The sequence below is a fragment of the Phytophthora ramorum genome (genome assembly GCF_020800215.1).
Source record: "Phytophthora ramorum isolate Pr-102 chromosome Unknown Phyram_PR-102_s0019, whole genome shotgun sequence".
Lineage (NCBI taxonomy): Eukaryota > Oomycota > Peronosporomycetes > Peronosporales > Peronosporaceae > Phytophthora > Phytophthora ramorum.
Genome location: NW_027150665.1, coordinates 411,875 through 429,266, shown reverse-complemented (window position 1 = coordinate 429,266; position 17,392 = coordinate 411,875). Strand labels below are relative to the sequence as shown.

General features: G+C 55.7%; 3 protein-coding genes across 4 annotated transcripts; 2 read left to right on the top strand and 1 right to left on the bottom strand.

The window, feature by feature from the left end:
• Positions 1–953: 953 nt before the first annotated feature.
• KRP23_13847 (uncharacterized protein) lies at positions 954–1,495 on the top strand (the record flags this gene model as incomplete). The annotated part of the gene is made up of 3 exons (XM_067884610.1): positions 954–1,031; positions 1,137–1,277; positions 1,346–1,495. The coding sequence occupies 3 exons, from the start codon at positions 954–956 to the stop codon at positions 1,493–1,495; spliced, it is 369 nt and encodes a 122-aa protein (XP_067738003.1).
• Positions 1,496–3,821: 2,326 nt separating this feature from the next.
• KRP23_13846 (uncharacterized protein) lies at positions 3,822–4,733 on the top strand (the record flags this gene model as incomplete). The annotated part of the gene is made up of 1 exon (XM_067884609.1): positions 3,822–4,733. The coding sequence occupies one exon, from the start codon at positions 3,822–3,824 to the stop codon at positions 4,731–4,733; it is 912 nt and encodes a 303-aa protein (XP_067738002.1).
• A 129-nt stretch (positions 4,734–4,862) lies between these two features.
• Positions 4,863–9,236, bottom strand: KRP23_13845 (the record flags this gene model as incomplete). Of its 2 annotated transcripts, XM_067884607.1 has the most annotated exons (2): positions 8,561–8,624; positions 8,713–9,236. In XM_067884607.1, the coding sequence occupies 2 exons, from the start codon at positions 9,234–9,236 to the stop codon at positions 8,561–8,563; spliced, it is 588 nt and encodes a 195-aa protein (XP_067738000.1). The 2 variants fall into 2 exon arrangements, with proteins under 2 accessions (XP_067738001.1, XP_067738000.1); XM_067884608.1 differs by having other exon boundaries at positions 4,863–9,236.
• Positions 9,237–17,392: the final 8,156 nt, after the last annotated feature.

Here is a 17,392-nt window from a genome sequence, read left to right as displayed (position 1 = left end):
CACGAACTTAAACTCAGTCGTGGAATTGAGACCGCCTTTGAACGAAAAGCACAGTTGAGCAGCGCTAGTCTTCGGCCAGACGCCAGTCAGAGGCAAATCATGGCATAAATACACAGTATCGCACTCAAGTTTACGTTGGGCGAATACTTTGAAGCATCGAGCCGAGGGCGATTCTTACAGTAAAACACTGATCGCCACCGTGCCCTCAAGCTAGGAGACTTGCACACCGCCGCTCCACTTCATTCTGCAACTTGTCTTGCCAACCACAAGTCTCCAGTCCTACCAAGATGAACTTCCATGCTCTTTTCGTTGCCATCGTCGCCGCCCTCGTGGGCTCCACCTCCGCCACCACGTGCACCACGACCCAGCAGACGGCCGCGTACGTGGCGCTCGTGAGCATCCTGTCGGACTCGTCGTTCAACCAGTGCGCGACCGACTCTGGCTACTCGATGCTGACGGCCACGGCGTTGCCCACGACGGCGCAGTACTCGCTCATGTGCGCGTCCACGGCGTGCAACACGATGATCACCAAGATCGTGACGCTGAACCCGCCCGACTGCGAGCTGACTGTACCCACGAGCGGCCTGGTGCTCAACGTGTACTCGTACGCGAACGGTTTCTCGACCACGTGCGCGTCATTGACGGCCACGACAGCTCCTCCAACAGCGGCTCCTGCCGAGACGTCCGACAGTGGATCGGTCTCGAACGCGACTATTGTCGGCGTTTAAATGCAGTTATTGCTTAAGAGCCTCTTAGCACATATTTGGAGTCAACATACACAAGAATGTATCCCCTTTTCCACGGTTTTGTGCGTTCCCTTCAATCTGTACACAATATTGTGTGCATTTTGTCACACGTCACATGGTTACTCTTGGACCGAACCTCCTATGAGTGACTTTTTTTTTATTGACTTGACGAATTCTAAGCGTCGCTATATATATTCTTACGGCGCCATGATCGAAGAGGAGGAGTGGTCCAAGGAGCAGGAGGCCAACCGCAAGCCCGGCCAGAAGCACCCAACTCCGTCGCCCGTACGTTTGCGAGGCTGTCGTCGCGAAGACGCGCTCTCGTTTTGTTGTTATATATAACCTACTATAAAATCTCTAATATGTTATCATTTCTTATTTGCTGGCCAGGGCTTCGCGGACCGCGTGTTCTACGAGAGCCTGCTGCAGCAGCGACCCGACAGCCGCATGGCGCAGAAGTGGTGCCTTGAGTACGGCGTGCTCAAGTGGGCGGAGGCCGAGGCGCTCTGCCAGAAGCTTGGCGTGACTGTTGTACGGATGAATAGATATCCTAAAGCACCTTTAATATTTGGGAACTAAGATTTTATTATTTGTTGCAGAACGTGAAGCGGCCGGGCAAGTCTCCAAAGCTCAAGAAGCCCAAGGGTGCAGCGACTGGAATCCTGAAGGCGATGGACGAGTCGGCGACGGCGGAGGCCATGGAGATCACGGGCGGGGGCTTTGAAGGGGTCGGCCTGGGGGCGCTATAGGACTGGAGACCTGTGTACGAGTAATAAACGAGAGTTGGAGCTGGGGCCATGTAGGACTCCGTTGCTGGTGGATCGAGGTCAAGATGCAGGTCGCGAGGTGTCACTTGTCTTGTTTCGAAGCAGGACACGGCGTGTGGTATTGCGTGGAGGCTCCACCTCCGCCACCAAAACGTGCACCACGACCCAGCAGACGGAGTGATGAAGATGCGGGATGGAGATACTGGACGGAAGTCAAGGTGGCCGTGGCTGGAACGAGGGACGATGACATTTACCAAGCGCAGTGCGTGAATGCGGTCCAGTGCTAGCTGATGGCAACATGTAATGCTTCGTGCTACAAGAGCCGCTAAATAGTGTTCATTATCGCCCAATCGCTCGCTGGACTGGAAGCTGCCAAGCGGACTGATCCACAGAGCACGCTATACTGTTCCCCAACCTAGAGTTTTATTTATGCTGCGATGAGCTGGAACTTGGCCGAGGCTAGAGGAAAAGGGTGGAACCTGTAATGAGCCACATTGTGCCTACCAATTCCAACGTGTCATTTTCGACTTAGTCGTTCAAAAACGTCGATGAGTGGCATCAAGATGCTGTCTATCCGGATCGAGGAGGTGGCGATCCGGGGTCGAACGAGTACTGGAGCCTTGCGTAGAAGTAATGCATGGCACTGTCGGTGATCTTGAAGCGCCTCATTGCTGGCCTGCGTTGGCATTAAGAGCGGTAGACAACATGTCGTGGCATGTCATCTCGTACGAAGACTAACAACAGGACAATGTGCGTGTGGCTGGTTTGCGTAGGACTAAGTTTGCTGCAATGGAGAGCGGGACTCGAAAAGAAATTTCTCGCTGACTGACAGCGGGCGACTATAGAGCTCGGATAGCCGCGCGCATTCGCCATTGCGGTGTGGATTGAGCACCGGCTTGATGTCGATGGCCAACCCGCTGGGTGACCAAACCGTGGCTTTTGCGGGTCAAACCGCCAGGAAACATGGATAGTACTGGAGCTGGAAACTCAACATTGAGAACAAGCGTTCAGCCTGACGTGGCAGTCGTCGTTAGCCCACCAGTCTTGCTTGCTTTGAGAGAGTTTCCAATCCATTGCGCTGCATGCTCGTTAGCTTACACTGGTTCCATCGGTAAGCCACCTCCGCAAGGATCTTCCGCTGTTTGAGTGCCGCCTCCAATTTCCACCAACTCGGCCTCACTTGCTCCATGTTCGACGAAATATAAAGGGAAATTAAGCAGGTTCGTACGCTACCACACCCTGACGAGGTCAGTTATCGATCTGAACACACACCAGAGCCTCCTGGCCCGTCAAGTCGTTTATTACCAGCAAACAACCGGGCCATCCTGAGCCGGTGGCGAGTCGCCACTGGCGACTCCATTTCCTTCGACTAAGACTCGTCGTTTCTCTGTGTCCAAATACAGCTCGCCGATGGGGTTCAACTGGGACGCTGCAGTTTGTCCACTGTGTGAAGCTGTATACACGTTGCAGCGGTACTGCCATTGGGTGCGGCTCCCTTGTCGCTCGTGAACCGTTTCGCTGCGTAACCCGAGTTATATCGCAAACAAATCTGCTCCATGCTGTGTCGACCACCAAACTCTCCGTTTAGCCCCTGGCGCAAGGAGCGTGCTGCAACACCAAACGCTTGCTCTCGAGGCGACCGTGGAGGAAAGCCTGTTACTCGCCACCCAGGGACTCGTCTTCGAGTGCCGTTTGGGTAGTCGAAACGCGGTAATTACCACAACTGGCTTTTCCAGAGTTCAGAGCAACTTCAACGTGTCTGCTGGCATATCGTCAGCAGATCCTTTCAACGCAAATTAGACCGCTGCCTGTCGGTTCAACGAGAACACTAACGGCACCATTTCAGCGCAACAACTAGGCGGCCGGGCTTGCGCGCGAGTTCCGTCGAAAATGGCGATGACTAAACGCCGCGTGTGTCACCTTCGGCACAGTTTGCTCGACAAACCAGGCAGCACTGGAAAGACGCAAAGGGTGGAAGAGTGGCGTAGACCACTCGCCGTTACCGCAATGCCGGGCGTAGATGTTCTTCTTCCACCGCTGGGACGCATGTCGCCACCATTCTTAGCCTCCCGGCCAAGTGGCCTTTGCTCGCCACTTTCGATTTTGCCGTAAGCAGATCACAACCAAGAAACGCCAGCCCAGCAGCGACTCGTGTCTTTGGTAGCCCAGCTCTCGGTCGTCACTTGCCTCGCCGAGCTCTCACCCACTCGGCCACTGCACGAGTCCGCCATCTTCCAGAATGGCCAGCCCATTGCCTTCTGTACACACCATCACGCCACCAGCGACCTCGTTTCCAGTCTTGGCCGGTATGATGCTTCACAAAAGTTCGCTGGTGGCTTCCTACGCGTCGTATGTCGTCCGCGTCCACACGAGGCACGGCATCAAGACCCTCTCGTTCGACGTGCTCGCCGAGCTCTTCACATTCACCGCCAAGAAAGCCGCGGAAGACCTTGGCATCAGTAGCCGCACCCTCATCCGCGTGTGCCGGTCTCTAGGCATTCGCCGTTGGCCATACCTGGGCTTCCGGAGTGAGAAAAACGTCGAGCGTATCCGACAAGAAGCTATGGAGAACCTGCGACGCAAGCTCGAGAAGGAAGGCGAATCGTCGCCCACGGCACTGCTCCACCCCAATGCACCCAGCCTTCGCGGCGCTAGCGCCAAGCGCTTGCTACAGGTGAAGATGCCACAGCTGGGGCTACCGACATTGCGTGGAGCGGCATCGTCCAAGCTATCTGCTGGGCGTAGAAGCTCCTGGTGCTCCTCCCCAACCCTGTCCAACGCCACCACAAGCGTTTCCGACGACGACGAGCGCATGTCCGAACCCGATGAGATCGAATTCACCGCGAATGCGCCAACGGCAGCGCAAGTAACATCTTTGTTTCCTCTCCCGTACACCTCAGCAGCGCCATTGCAGACGCCTCCGCCCACAATGCATGACTTCAACCTGGACCTGCAGCGGGTCAGTCCAAGCAAAGAAAGTGTCGCTTTGGCAACAGTGAGTCCGTGTTTCAAAAGAAACGCCTGGACACCGATCGTTTCCACGCAAACTGGCAGACCGGCACCGTCGCCCATTCCTGCTCTGAACCTACTCGTCGACGCCTCCATCCTCACCTCCTTCAAGAATGACAAGCAAGCCACTCAAGAGAGCAGAGCTCACCAGCCACAACACCCATTTGCTCGCTCTCGCACCATGTCGATGCAGGATATCCTGCACCACTGAACACACCATGTCTTGGCAGCGTGCCCCGTTCGTAGCGTTTGATCTACATGTAGTATAAAAAATCGAAAGATAAATTACAGCCCGCCCAGTACCATGATAGTTCCAGTTACCTGCTAGCACCATACCATTCTACGAATACGCCCGACTGCCGCCTCCTGTACCAGGCGGACACTGGTAATCCTGCGGCAGCATGTAGTTCTGCAGCGCACTGAAGCAATACTGTGCCTTGCCAATGTTCTTCCGTGCATTCTCGCGCCGGACCCCGTATGTGCGAAGCAAGTTGGTGAATGCTTCCCCATCATCTGCAAGGAGTCCGTGGGAGCGCACAAGAAGGTTGGCTTCTTCGAGCGTGATCGACATCGAAGTGCGATCTTTGGCCGATTTGCACATCGTCACTCGACCGCCGCCAACGGAGCGCGCAATGGACGACGACAAACTCAGGATAGACATACGCTTGGATCGCCCTGATAGCTGAATGCCGACCTTGAGAGCCATGAGAGACGTTTGAATCCGATCAAGGTCCTCCGCATCGTAAATGGCAGCTGATTCCTCATCTCTGCTCTGTTTCTTGGACACCCATTCAGCAAACCTGTCCACATACGCCTCCAGCTCGACCACGTTCTCTGCGTTTATCTCCTTTTGTAAAGAAGACTTGCCAACAGTATTAGCGACCGTCTGCATTTCATTCAGCCCTTGTGAAAAGATCACTGGCACCACGCAGATGGGTTTCTGGAAAATAAACTTGGCGCGCATCTTCTGCTCCGGCGTTGATAGCGGCAAATAAATTGCCCCTGAGATCGCGTCCTGGCCTGGAACCCGGTGCATGCTCCGATCCGGAAACTCGCTCCCACGACGCGTGATGATAGGGAGCTCGATCACGATACCCGATGGCCCAGAAGTGATTGAGACGCGAAAAGAAGCAGCGCGTGGTGACTTCACAGGTCTCAGCTTGATGTGGATACGTCCGAGCTCCTTTACGGCAGCTTCCGTGTCGCCCAACATCCCCAACTCGTTGCCATATGTAGAGAGTAAGCTTTCCACCGAAAACAAGAAGCCAACCCTTGTAAGCATTTCCAAGTAGTCGATGCCGCAAGCCTTCAGCGGATGGGGACCGAAATCCAAGTGGTCGTGCGCATGGACGTACAGCGTTTGTTGGAAGCACGTGACGAGGGCACTCATTGCTTGGCAGAACGCTACCTCGAGCCGACGCTCCACATCCCATTTGAGCTCGTTATACTTGCGCTCCAACGCGTCCATTGTGAGATCCGAGCTCGCCTGTGCTTCTTTCACAAGCCGCCCATGAAGCCTCTCTAACTCTTCACGCATCTGACGAACGCCGCCACTCTTGAATCCGTATACATGTGCTGCAAAAGCACCGACTGTCGTCGTGCCGTACATCCGATGCTTGTGAAAAGGAACTCGGCCTCTAGCCCTCGTGTTAATCGACAGCGAAGGGTTTTTCGACTGCGCGCTCGAAACTGAGCCCTCTGGAGACCCATCACCATCGTTGGTTGATACGGCCCGCTTCACTTCGTCGGCATCAACACTGATTGGTGCTACGTCAGCAATGACATCCGTCGTCATATCCGACGAGTCAACAGTATCATCAATGCCATAGATACTCTCGAATTCCTCCTCAGTAATTCCCATCGCCACAATGGTTTCTGCCAGCTTTCGTTGCTCAGAAGGAACAGAAATGGCTTGGCCTGAAGCTCCCTTGTTGACAATAGTCTCAGCAGAGTCAAATGATATCACGCGCCGACGGAGGGCCTCTACAGGCTCAAGAGGCGATTCTTCGGAGGGTGGAGAAAATACGATCTCTTTCTCGTCGTTGATATCATCATCGATGAACTGCACGGAATCGAGGTCAGTCTGCTGTCCGCGCACGCTGGATTCTCTCGACAAGTGCAATGGTGACGACATTAGCGTCCCGACAAATGAATTCACAAGACGGGCGTAGCGCGCCGCGCTAGTTTGGTCGCCGTATTGGACGTCTTTTTCAGACGTAGGGGCTGCATTACCCACAGTCATCAATTGCTGATGAAGATTCAACGCCAGGAAACGTAGATCCGCGTCTGCTTTCATAGTGCTTGGTTTGAAAGTGAGCCCCGCATGCTGCGTAGTTCCGTACCGTAAAATCGAGTCTTCCACCTCCGATATGTACTGCTCCATTGTTTTGACAAGATCCAGACGCCACTTTCGCTTTTTGCGCTCAATGGCGTCATCTTGAATCTGAATGATCATCTCCGATAGCATTCCGACGCTGGTTGCCGGCCTAACTCGGTTCTCAAATTGAAGCGAAGAGCTCATTCCGGATGCACCAGATCGCAGCGATTCTGAGTCTTCCGACGACTGTGTCATGTTAGTCCTATCATGCTCTTGCACAGTGCCGAGGGCTCTCGGAGAGGAAGGAATCGCTGAGGGTAGTGAATAACCACCGACGCTTGGGGTTGACAATTGACTGGAGGGGGTCGACGATGAGCTTTCATCTCCATCCTCGGCCGCAATTTCGCGCTTTAGCGAGTCAAGTTTGACCAGCAAGTCAGACAAGATCAACTGGAGCAATTGATAAGGTACCTCCCAAGTGTACACACTTTCGATCAGCTCTTCTTCGACCAGCATTTTTCCTTGTGAGCGTTGGGAGGTGGATGCAAGATTGATCATCTGCTGAGCAATCTCCGAGTACGTTGAATCATCGCGGGGCGAGACATCATCTGCATCGGTATTGTTAATTCCGATATACATGAATGATCGAGTGATGCGCTCAAGCCCGCCAGCAGACATTCCGGCGTGTAAACCTTTTACCTCCGCTTCGCAGCGAATAACGATTTCACCTGAGGATTGCGTCCGAGATAGCGGGGAATACAGCGAAAAAATGGACGCCCGTCCGATTGGGGGTGTTGAGCCCGTCATAAATGACGAAAGCGGAACAAGCGGGTCTCCGACAAGCCACTGGCTATTCAGGTCCTCCAATGAGTTCTCATTTCGAACCGAGTACACCGAGGCGCGGAGCAAATCCTGCTCGCGCATTTCAACGGCCACCATCATGTGGAAACACGGGTCCTCAGAATGCGAGATCTCGGTTCGGCCAACCTCGGTCAGTACTGCGCCTGTCTCGGCATTCATCAGGTGTAGCACAACAAACGATGATGACGTCAGCGATGATTTCGAGGGCAGCTTCAAATTGAAGCACTGAAACGATAACCACGCGCACGGCACATTTTGTGAAGCAGACCGTGCTGGCCATCTCGTGTCATCGCTCCATGACCCATCGGACACAGCCACCTGTGTTGCCTGTCGCTCGTACTCGGACGCTGACGGCGAGCCTGCACTGCTCGTTGAATCAAGCCTTGCAGACCTGCCACATTGCTGTTGCTGCTCTGAGTTTCCTCCACCCAAATGCTGGCGAACCACAAGCTCCAATCGTCGTTTCGCGCGGTCCAACACGCTACTTCCAAGCCCCAGGGACAACGGACTTGGGCGTCGACCAACCGTCAAGTACCCTCCCTGTGAGCCCGGAGGCGAGTTGGGTGGCGCCGCTCGGGCAACGGCATCCCCACGATTCTTGGCTGCTACCAGCAGCGGCCTGGGCAGCACCTCGTTGTCCAGCAGCGGGGTGGCCTCGGACGTGACTCGACCGTTGTTGTAGCTCAGGCTCCTGCGCGACGGGATCTCGAGCGTCGGCTCCACTTCCCACATGAGCACCATGAAGAGCACGCAGGGTACGATCTCGGGGATGGCGTAGCCCACAATGACGCACACGTCGGGGCTGTGGATGTCTCCACATCCCTGGTGAGAGAAAGGTCGTTGAATGTACATGATTGTCCTTAGTAGGAAGAGCGCCGAGCACGCCCCCATGACGAGCCCCGTGAAGCGCAGCGCCCGCGTGAGCTTCCGCTCCACCCGCTCGTCCAGTCTGCGTCTCAGGCCGTCGCCCGAGGGTCGCAGCACACGCTCCACGCGCAGGCGCATCTGCCACGTTGAGTAGAGCAGCCCCAGCGAGCTCACGAGGCTGCCCGCGGCGATCAGTAGCACGGGCAGGACGCCCGTCCAGAGCGTAGCGCGCTTAAGCCGCTGGTGCTTGCTGCGGGCTTCGGCCACCGCAGCCTCGTGCAGCAGTGAGAGCCCCAGCACGAAGGCATAGAACAGCCCGTTTGCCAGCACGAAGGCCACCCAGATGCGTCTCGAGCGGCGCGAGACCTTCGGGTTGGCGATGTCGATCCACCAGAGCGTCTGGAAGAGCACGAGGCTGAAGAACAGGCACAGCGCCGCGCGGTTCAGCACGTTGCGCAGTACGCCCTGGCTCACGAATGACGCGGCCCGGAACAACGCAAAGAGCACCATGAGCCGCTGGAACGTGCTGCGCTGGAAAGAAGTGGCCTGCGCGCGGCACGCGGCCACGAGGGCCAGAGACACGTACAGCGCCACGCACAGCAACTCGAGCGCCGAGGACGCGCGCGGCAGGAACACGAGGCCGTCATCCACGTCGGAGGGGGAGGCCATGGGCGCATACGGAATGGATGCGGAATGGAAAGAGCGACGTACCAACCCCCTGCGGGATTGGGATGAGGTTGGATAGGCTGAAAAGATCTGGAAGGGCTATTTTAATGTTCAAGCCCAAGAGAGAGAAACCTAGAAGATAGGTTATTCAATGTAGAAGGTTATGGTTTGGAAACGAGCACGGTAGTGCCTTTTGACCGAAAGCCAGAGCGGATCGTACAGTATTTGGGCTCCAGAAAAATGGCTACATTTACGATTCGATGAGTCAGCATCAAATGCACTTGAACGAATTGCTCAAGTTGCAGAGTGGACAAGTACCAAACGATGCTCTATTAATTCCACCAAATAGGCACTGCTTTATATCGTACAAACCATCCTTCCAGGACAACATTCACCCCTTAGCTTCAAAAACAATGGCAGGCAAGTGTATACTTGAACCTTCATTCAAAAGAGTTTATATACCGCTACATCGATCGACAGATCCGTTGGAGCTGCCTGCTGAAGCCGCGTACTTGATCCGAAGACAAGTTGATTCGTCAAGCTACTCGTCCTCGCAGTGAGGACTCAGAAGGCTTGACATGACACTGACAACAATCGAAGCTGCTTACAGCGACGCGCACGTGGCCGAGAAGCCGTTCGCGTACGAGTACACGTTGAGCACCAGGCCGCTCGTGGGCACAGTCAGCTCGCAGTCGGGCGGGTTGAGCGACACGATCTTGGTGATCATCGTGTTGCACGCCGTGGACGCGCACATGAGCGAGTACTGCGCCGTCGTGGGCAACGCCGTGGCCGTCAGCATCGAGTAGCCAGAGTCGGTCGCGCACTGGTTGAACGACGAGTCCGACAGGATGCTCACGAGCGCCACGTACGCGGCCGTCTGCTGGGTCGTGGTGCACGTGGTGGCGGAGGTGGAGCCCACGAGGGCGGCGACGGTGGCGGCGAACAGGGCGCGGAAGTTCATCGTGGAGGTGGTGGGGAGTGGTGGAGGAGTGTGGGTGACGGAGCAAATTGCACAATGGGAGTTCGGCTGTTCGCTGCGGCGGCGGGCTCGATGGACTGTGTGTGTTTATGCATGGCTAGATCAACGTCGATACAGCAGCCACTGCACCGTTGCCTCGGGAGTGCTCGAACGGCAAAGCTCTCGGCACTCCGCCGGAGTCTCCGGTGCTTTCGGCGACTGGAAAGAGTTGTCCCCGTCAGCAGCAGCACGAATTGATACCGGTATCCTGGCTGCCGACGAGAGAAGGACGCCGTCTGGTCCTGCAACAGAGGAACGGCATTTGCACGAGAGAAGCGACCGCGGGATCCGCGCGGGCCTGGCTGTGAAAGCGTCCACATCGCACAAGAGACCGAGGCACGCGTCTTTCGTGACGCGGATGGAGACGATCTTGAGCCGCCACGAGTGTGCACACCAACCGCTTTGGTTGTCTCGGGGCGACACGATGCGGTCGCTTTCAATGCTATCAACAACTGGCGTTGTGTGCCGCTGATGCAGCTCTGCCACAATGGCGCATGTACCGGCACGAGTCACGGCGTGGCAGTCACTCGTCCACGCTGACGAGGATGACGCTGACGAGGATGACGCTGCCAGAAATGCACTCCTACCCTAGAGCAGTTTCTCGCATCGCCTGCAGCTCGCTGCATCTCGGGTTGGCTTTGTTTGAGCACCGTTCGCCGACTGCCAGGGTACGCGTTACCACTCTACGGACGCAGCACCGTAGAAGAGGCGCAGGCTTTGATCACGTGCCACATTGTCTTGACACGATGAGCGGATACTGATTGAAGGGATCCGTTGCCTAACGCTACCAGCTCTGCTCGGACTCCTGCTTGGGATCTCCTGGGCGTGGTCGACAGCTTTCACACCGCTGCTGGGCAACACACAATGAGTAACCCGAGATGGAAGGATGGATACACCTCCAAGGATCCTCGACCGCCAACGAGTTGTAGTCTTCATCATGCACACATTGTTGCCGCCCGGTGTCAGACGCACAGGAGTATTCCGGCAGCCCTCGTTGGCAATCCACACGATCACAGTACATACATGTACTGCAGGATCGGTGTGCGCGTCATCAACAGTGCTACATGGATGATGCCGTGTAGGCTCAGGCTCGGCCAAGCAGACCTGCATCTTCTTCATCCCCCTAACACTGGTGTTACGAGTCAGCTGCGAATGTTTGTCTGTTTGGGTCAAACGAACGTGAGTGCTTGCTGTTGTCCGCTTCAGTTGCAATCAGCTTCGCTGCTCACGACCGACTGATTAAGTTAAGGATATCTTCGCAATACTACCAAGTATGCTACCAAGTAGTAGTTGTTGCTCGCAGTGGCTAAGATCGCAATCACTCCAACTTGAAGTGGACGTCCGTATCTTTTTCGGTGCTCGAACTGGCATTGGACGCCTAACAACGCCCAAACGCAACGCTCGGCACCAGCAGTGGGTAGATCGACCGCATACATGTAGTCCCTCATCAACTCCAACATTGTTGTGTCGCATGGACACGTGGCGTCTAGCTTTGAAAGCAGCGTGACACCCTCCGCATGGGCCTTCACACAGAACCTCACGCCCCAAGTTGGGGCCCAACCGCTTCTTTGCGAGTTGCCCACAGCCACAACCACCAAACAGCAATACAGCCATACAGCTTACACCAAACGCCAAGAATGCGTGAGAAAACATCGATGCATTCATTCATTCATTCACTAACGTTTGTTCATAAAGCTCGCCCGCACAGCCAAGCAGGCGACGCATTCGGTAAAAGCGCTTGTCGCTTCTGTCTGACCAGGAAGGAACATGACTACAGCGACGCACACGTCGACGCAAAGTCGTTCGCGTACGTGTACACATCGATCACGAGGCCGCTCGTGGGCACCGTCAGGTCGCAGTCAGGCGGGTTCAGCGCGATGATCTCCTCGATCATCTCCTGGCACGCCGTCGACGCGCACATGAGCGTGTACTGGGCCGTCGTGGGCAACGCCGTGGCCGTCAGCATCGAGTAGCCAGAGTCGCTGGCGCACGTCGAGAAGGACGATTCCGACAGGATACTCACGAGCGCCACGTACGCGGCGGTCTGCTGGGTGGTGGTGCAGGCCGTGGCGGAGACGGATCCGACGAGAGCGGCGGCGGCGGCGGCGAGGAGAGCGGCGAACTGCATCTTGGTGTGGAGTGGGGGAGCGGAGACTTGTGGTTGACAAGGCAAATGTTGCAATGAGCAAGACTGCGGGTCGGGATGGCGTCCATGCGAGGCGAGCGTGGCATCGCCTTTATTTGCGCGGATGATCGGATATCGTGGCACCAGTTACTGATGGCAGACCTCGTAGTCACTAACAACAGTGTATCCGAGGTTGAGTAGGGTAGTGAGCCATCGTGGTGGTGGCTTATCCAGCAAGTCCTTCGGCTGCTAGTACTGCTGAAGTGGGGATCTGACTGTCGCAGCGGCGGCATGCCGGGTGTATCTTTCCTCAGACAGACGCTGCGAAACTGAGGCGAGGTGCTCGTCGATCTCGATCGATCCAGCACTGGGAGCAGTCCCGACGAAGGCAAGATAGGGCAAGAAGACAGGTGGGGGCAGTCGCCTATCAGTCCGGTAGTACCGGTAGCTTCGCCGCTTGCTGCGGTAGCTTGACGTGATGCATTTCACGACACCATTTTGTATTCATTGAAGTGCTTAGCGCTTTCGCTGTTCGCGGCCTTTGTCTACCTGGATGAGCATCATCAGCCTTCAGGTGTGTGTGTGTGGGGGGGGGAGGGCAGTGTGAATTCGAGCAATCGAGCGACAACCCATTTGCATTGTCCTCAGCCAATACCGGGTTCGGCCTTGGACACAGAACTAGGTTGTGCCTGCTCAGAGCCCTCATCTCAAGACTGCTTGCCTAACGCTACTTCGCCAGCGATTATCCCCGACCGAGACGACAAGAACGCATATGACGAGACGATAACTGAAGCAACAACATTCATATTCATTTCGCCCACGAGCTTAGAGAGCGATGCGAAACAACTGGACGGGATACAGGGGAACCCGCTTACATACTGCCTACGAGCGCTTCCTTGTCATTATTCCAGAAGCAAAGGCCTGATGGTCTTCTACAACAATCCAAGTCGAGGCTTGCGGTGGCGTAGCAGCAGGTGATGGCGCTTACAGCGACGTGCACTTGGACGAGAAGCCGTTCGCGTACGTGTACACGTCCAGCACCAGGCCGCTCGTGGGCACAGTCAGGTCACAGTGAGGCGGGTTGAGCGCCACGATCTTCTTGATCATCGTGTTGCATGCCGTGGACTTGCACATGAGCGTGTACTGCGCCGACGTGGGCAGCGCCTTGGCCGTGAGCATCGAATAGCCCGAGTCCTTGGAGCACTGCGAGAAGGATGACTCCGAGATGATGCTCACGAGTGTCTTGTACGCAGCGGTCTGCTGGGTGGTGGTGCACGCGGCGGCGTTGGCGGAGCCAACTAGGGCGGCGACGGCAGCGAGCAGAGCGGTGAAGTTCATCTTGGTGGCGGTGGTTCGTGACTGAGAAAATTGCGGAATGAGCGAGAGGAACCCGGGCGATCGAAAGTAATCGGCTTGCGTCCGATGTTGAAGAGCACCCGGTCTCCGAATGGACTCCCAGTGCTGTCACTGCGGGGCGGGTGTTCGTTTTCAGTCTGGCCGGGTGGAAAGGCGGACAGGATCCGATCCCGAACAGCTTTTTGGCGTCTACAATCGATCCAACGGTTCGACCCAGCGTATCCCATGAATATCGTGCCATGGTGCTCATCGCTGATCTTTTGAGTTTGTATCTCGTCCCGGGATCCCGGATAATGACACGCGTCGATATTTGTTGCTACACAAAGCTCTTCGAATATATGTACTTTCGCGAAGGCTGCGCGCTGTTAATGCTCGACTCCAAGCTGGTCTGAATAATTGAAGTTAGAGCTGGTGATTGCCTCTGTGAGCTGTGTTTTATGAGGCTCAATAGCGCATGTGAGATGTGTGATGTTTTAATTGGACGAACTGTGCAGGGTTCACGGCGGGTGATCTGTACAATGGAAAGACTCGGGTGTCGTTGAGACGATGCACTCCATCAATCTGAAAGACCCATTCCTTTGTTGCAGACCAGATTGCTGTAGCCTTAGATACACGGTCGCCCCAGATATGCAGTTGCAAGGATTTGACAAGTTTGGGAAGCAGCCCTGAATCATAATGTGATTCATTATCTGGTAGCCCTCGAGCGAAATAATCGCTAACTTAGCTCCGCATAGAGACAAACAATGCACACAATTGAGCTCCGTGCGTTCACTTTCAATGCAAACGTCCTGTCAATACCAGCCACACATGGCAAAACGTATCCACTGGTGCAGTGTGCTCAGCTGGCTGCTTGTTATCATCTTGCACTCGCGTGACCATTGCTGCCGCGCCGCACGATACTCGGTCTTTTCCGCTGAGGCTGCGTGTGCGCCGAGCTCCATTTTTTGCTGCCACAACACTCCGGTACGCACAACAAAACCAGCACAGCTGTATCTAGGATACAAACTCAAAAGATCAGCGATGAGCACCATGGCACGATATCCATGGGATACGCTGCGTCGAACCGTTGGATCGATTGTAGACGCCAAAAAGCTGTTCGGGATCGGATCCTGTCCGCCTTTCCACCCGGCCAGACTGAAAACGAACACCCGCCCCGCAGTGACAGCACTGGGAGTCCATTCGGAGACCGGGTGCTCTTCAACACCGGACGCAAGCCGATTACTTTCGATCGCCCGGGTTCCTCTCGCTCATTCCGCAATTTTCTCAGTCACGAACCACCGCCACCAAGATGAACTTCACCGCTCTGCTCGCTGCCGTCGCCGCCCTAGTCGGCTCCGCCAACGCCGCCGCGTGCACCACCACCCAGCAGACCGCTGCGTACAAGACACTCGTGAGCATCATCTCGGAGTCATCCTTCTCGCAGTGCTCCAAGGACTCGGGCTATTCGATGCTCACGGCCAAGGCGCTGCCCACGTCGGCGCAGTACACGCTCATGTGCAAGTCCACGGCATGCAACACGATGATCAAGAAGATCGTGGCGCTCAACCCGCCTCACTGTGACCTGACTGTGCCCACGAGCGGCCTGGTGCTGGACGTGTACACGTACGCGAACGGCTTCTCGTCCAAGTGCACGTCGCTGTAAGCGCCATCACCTGCTGCTACGCCACCGCAAGCCTCGACTTGGATTGTCGTAGAAGACCATCAGGCCTTTGCTTCTGGAATAATGACAAGGAAGCGCTCGTAGGCAGTATGTAAGCGGGTTCCCCTGTATCCCGTCCAGTTGTTTCGCATCGCTCTCTAAGCTCGTGGGCGAAATGAATATGAATGTTGTTGCTTCAGTTATCGTCTCGTCATATGCGTTCTTTCCGTCTCGGTCGGGGATAATCGCTGGCGAAGTAGCGTTAGGCAAGCAGTCTTGAGATGAGGGCTCTGAGCAGGCACAACCTAGTTCTGTGTCCAAGGCCGAACCCGGTATTGGCTGAGGACAATGCAAATGGGTTGTCGCTCGATTGCTCGAATTCACACTGCCCTCCCCCCCCCACACACACACACCTGAAGGCTGATGATGCTCATCCAGGTAGACAAAGGCCGCGAACAGCGAAAGCGCTAAGCACTTCAATGAATACAAAATGGTGTCGTGAAATGCATCACGTCAAGCTACCGCAGCAAGCGGCGAAGCTACCGGTACTACCGGACTGATAGGCGACTGCCCCCACCTGTCTTCTTGCCCTATCTTGCCTTCGTCGGGACTGCTCCCAGTGCTGGATCGATCGAGATCGACGAGCACCTCGCCTCAGTTTCGCAGCGTCTGTCTGAGGAAAGATACACCCGGCATGCCGCCGCTGCGACAGTCAGATCCCCACTTCAGCAGTACTAGCAGCCGAAGGACTTGCTGGATAAGCCACCACCACGATGGCTCACTACCCTACTCAACCTCGGATACACTGTTGTTAGTGACTACGAGGTCTGCCATCAGTAACTGGTGCCACGATATCCAACCATCCGCGCAAATAAAGGCGATGCCACGCTCGCCTCGCATGGACGCCATCCCGACCCGCAGTCTTGCTCATTGCAACATTTGCCTTGTCAACCACAAGTCTCCGCTCCCCCACTCCACACCAAGATGCAGTTCGCCGCTCTCCTCGCCGCCGCCGCCGCCGCTCTCGTCGGATCCGTCTCCGCCACGGCCTGCACCACCACCCAGCAGACCGCCGCGTACGTGGCGCTCGTGAGTATCCTGTCGGAATCGTCCTTCTCGACGTGCGCCAGCGACTCTGGCTACTCGATGCTGACGGCCACGGCGTTGCCCACGACGGCCCAGTACACGCTCATGTGCGCGTCGACGGCGTGCCAGGAGATGATCGAGGAGATCATCGCGCTGAACCCGCCTGACTGCGACCTGACGGTGCCCACGAGCGGCCTCGTGATCGATGTGTACACGTACGCGAACGACTTTGCGTCGACGTGTGCGTCGCTGTAGTCATGTTCCTTCCTGGCCAGACAGAAGCGACAAGCGCTTTTACCGAATGCGTCGCCTGCTTGGCTGTGCGGGCGAGCTTTATGAACAAACGTTAGTGAATGAATGAATGAATGCATCGATGTTTTCTCACGCATTCTTGGCGTTTGGTGTAAGCTGTATGGCTGTATGGCTGTATTGCTGTATTGCTGTATTGCTGTATTGCTGTATTGCTGTATGGCCGTATGGTTGTATTGCTGTATTGCTGTATGGCCGTATGGCTGTATTGCTGTATTGCTGTTTGGTGGTTGTGGCTGTGGGCAACTCGCAAAGAAGCGGTTGGGCCCCAACTTGGGGCGTGAGGTTCTGTGTGAAGGCCCATGCGGAGGGTGTCACGCTGCTTTCAAAGCTAGACGCCACGTGTCCATGCGACACAACAATGTTGGAGTTGATGAGGGACTACATGTATGCGGTCGATCTACCCACTGCTGGTGCCGAGCGTTGCGTTTGGGCGTTGTTAGGCGTCCAATGCCAGTTCGAGCACCGAAAAAGATACGGACGTCCACTTCAAGTTGGAGTGATTGCGATCTTAGCCACTGCGAGCAACAACTACTACTTGGTAGCATACTTGGTAGTATTGCGAAGATATCCTTAACTTAATCAGTCGGTCGTGAGCAGCGAAGCTGATTGCAACTGAAGCGGAC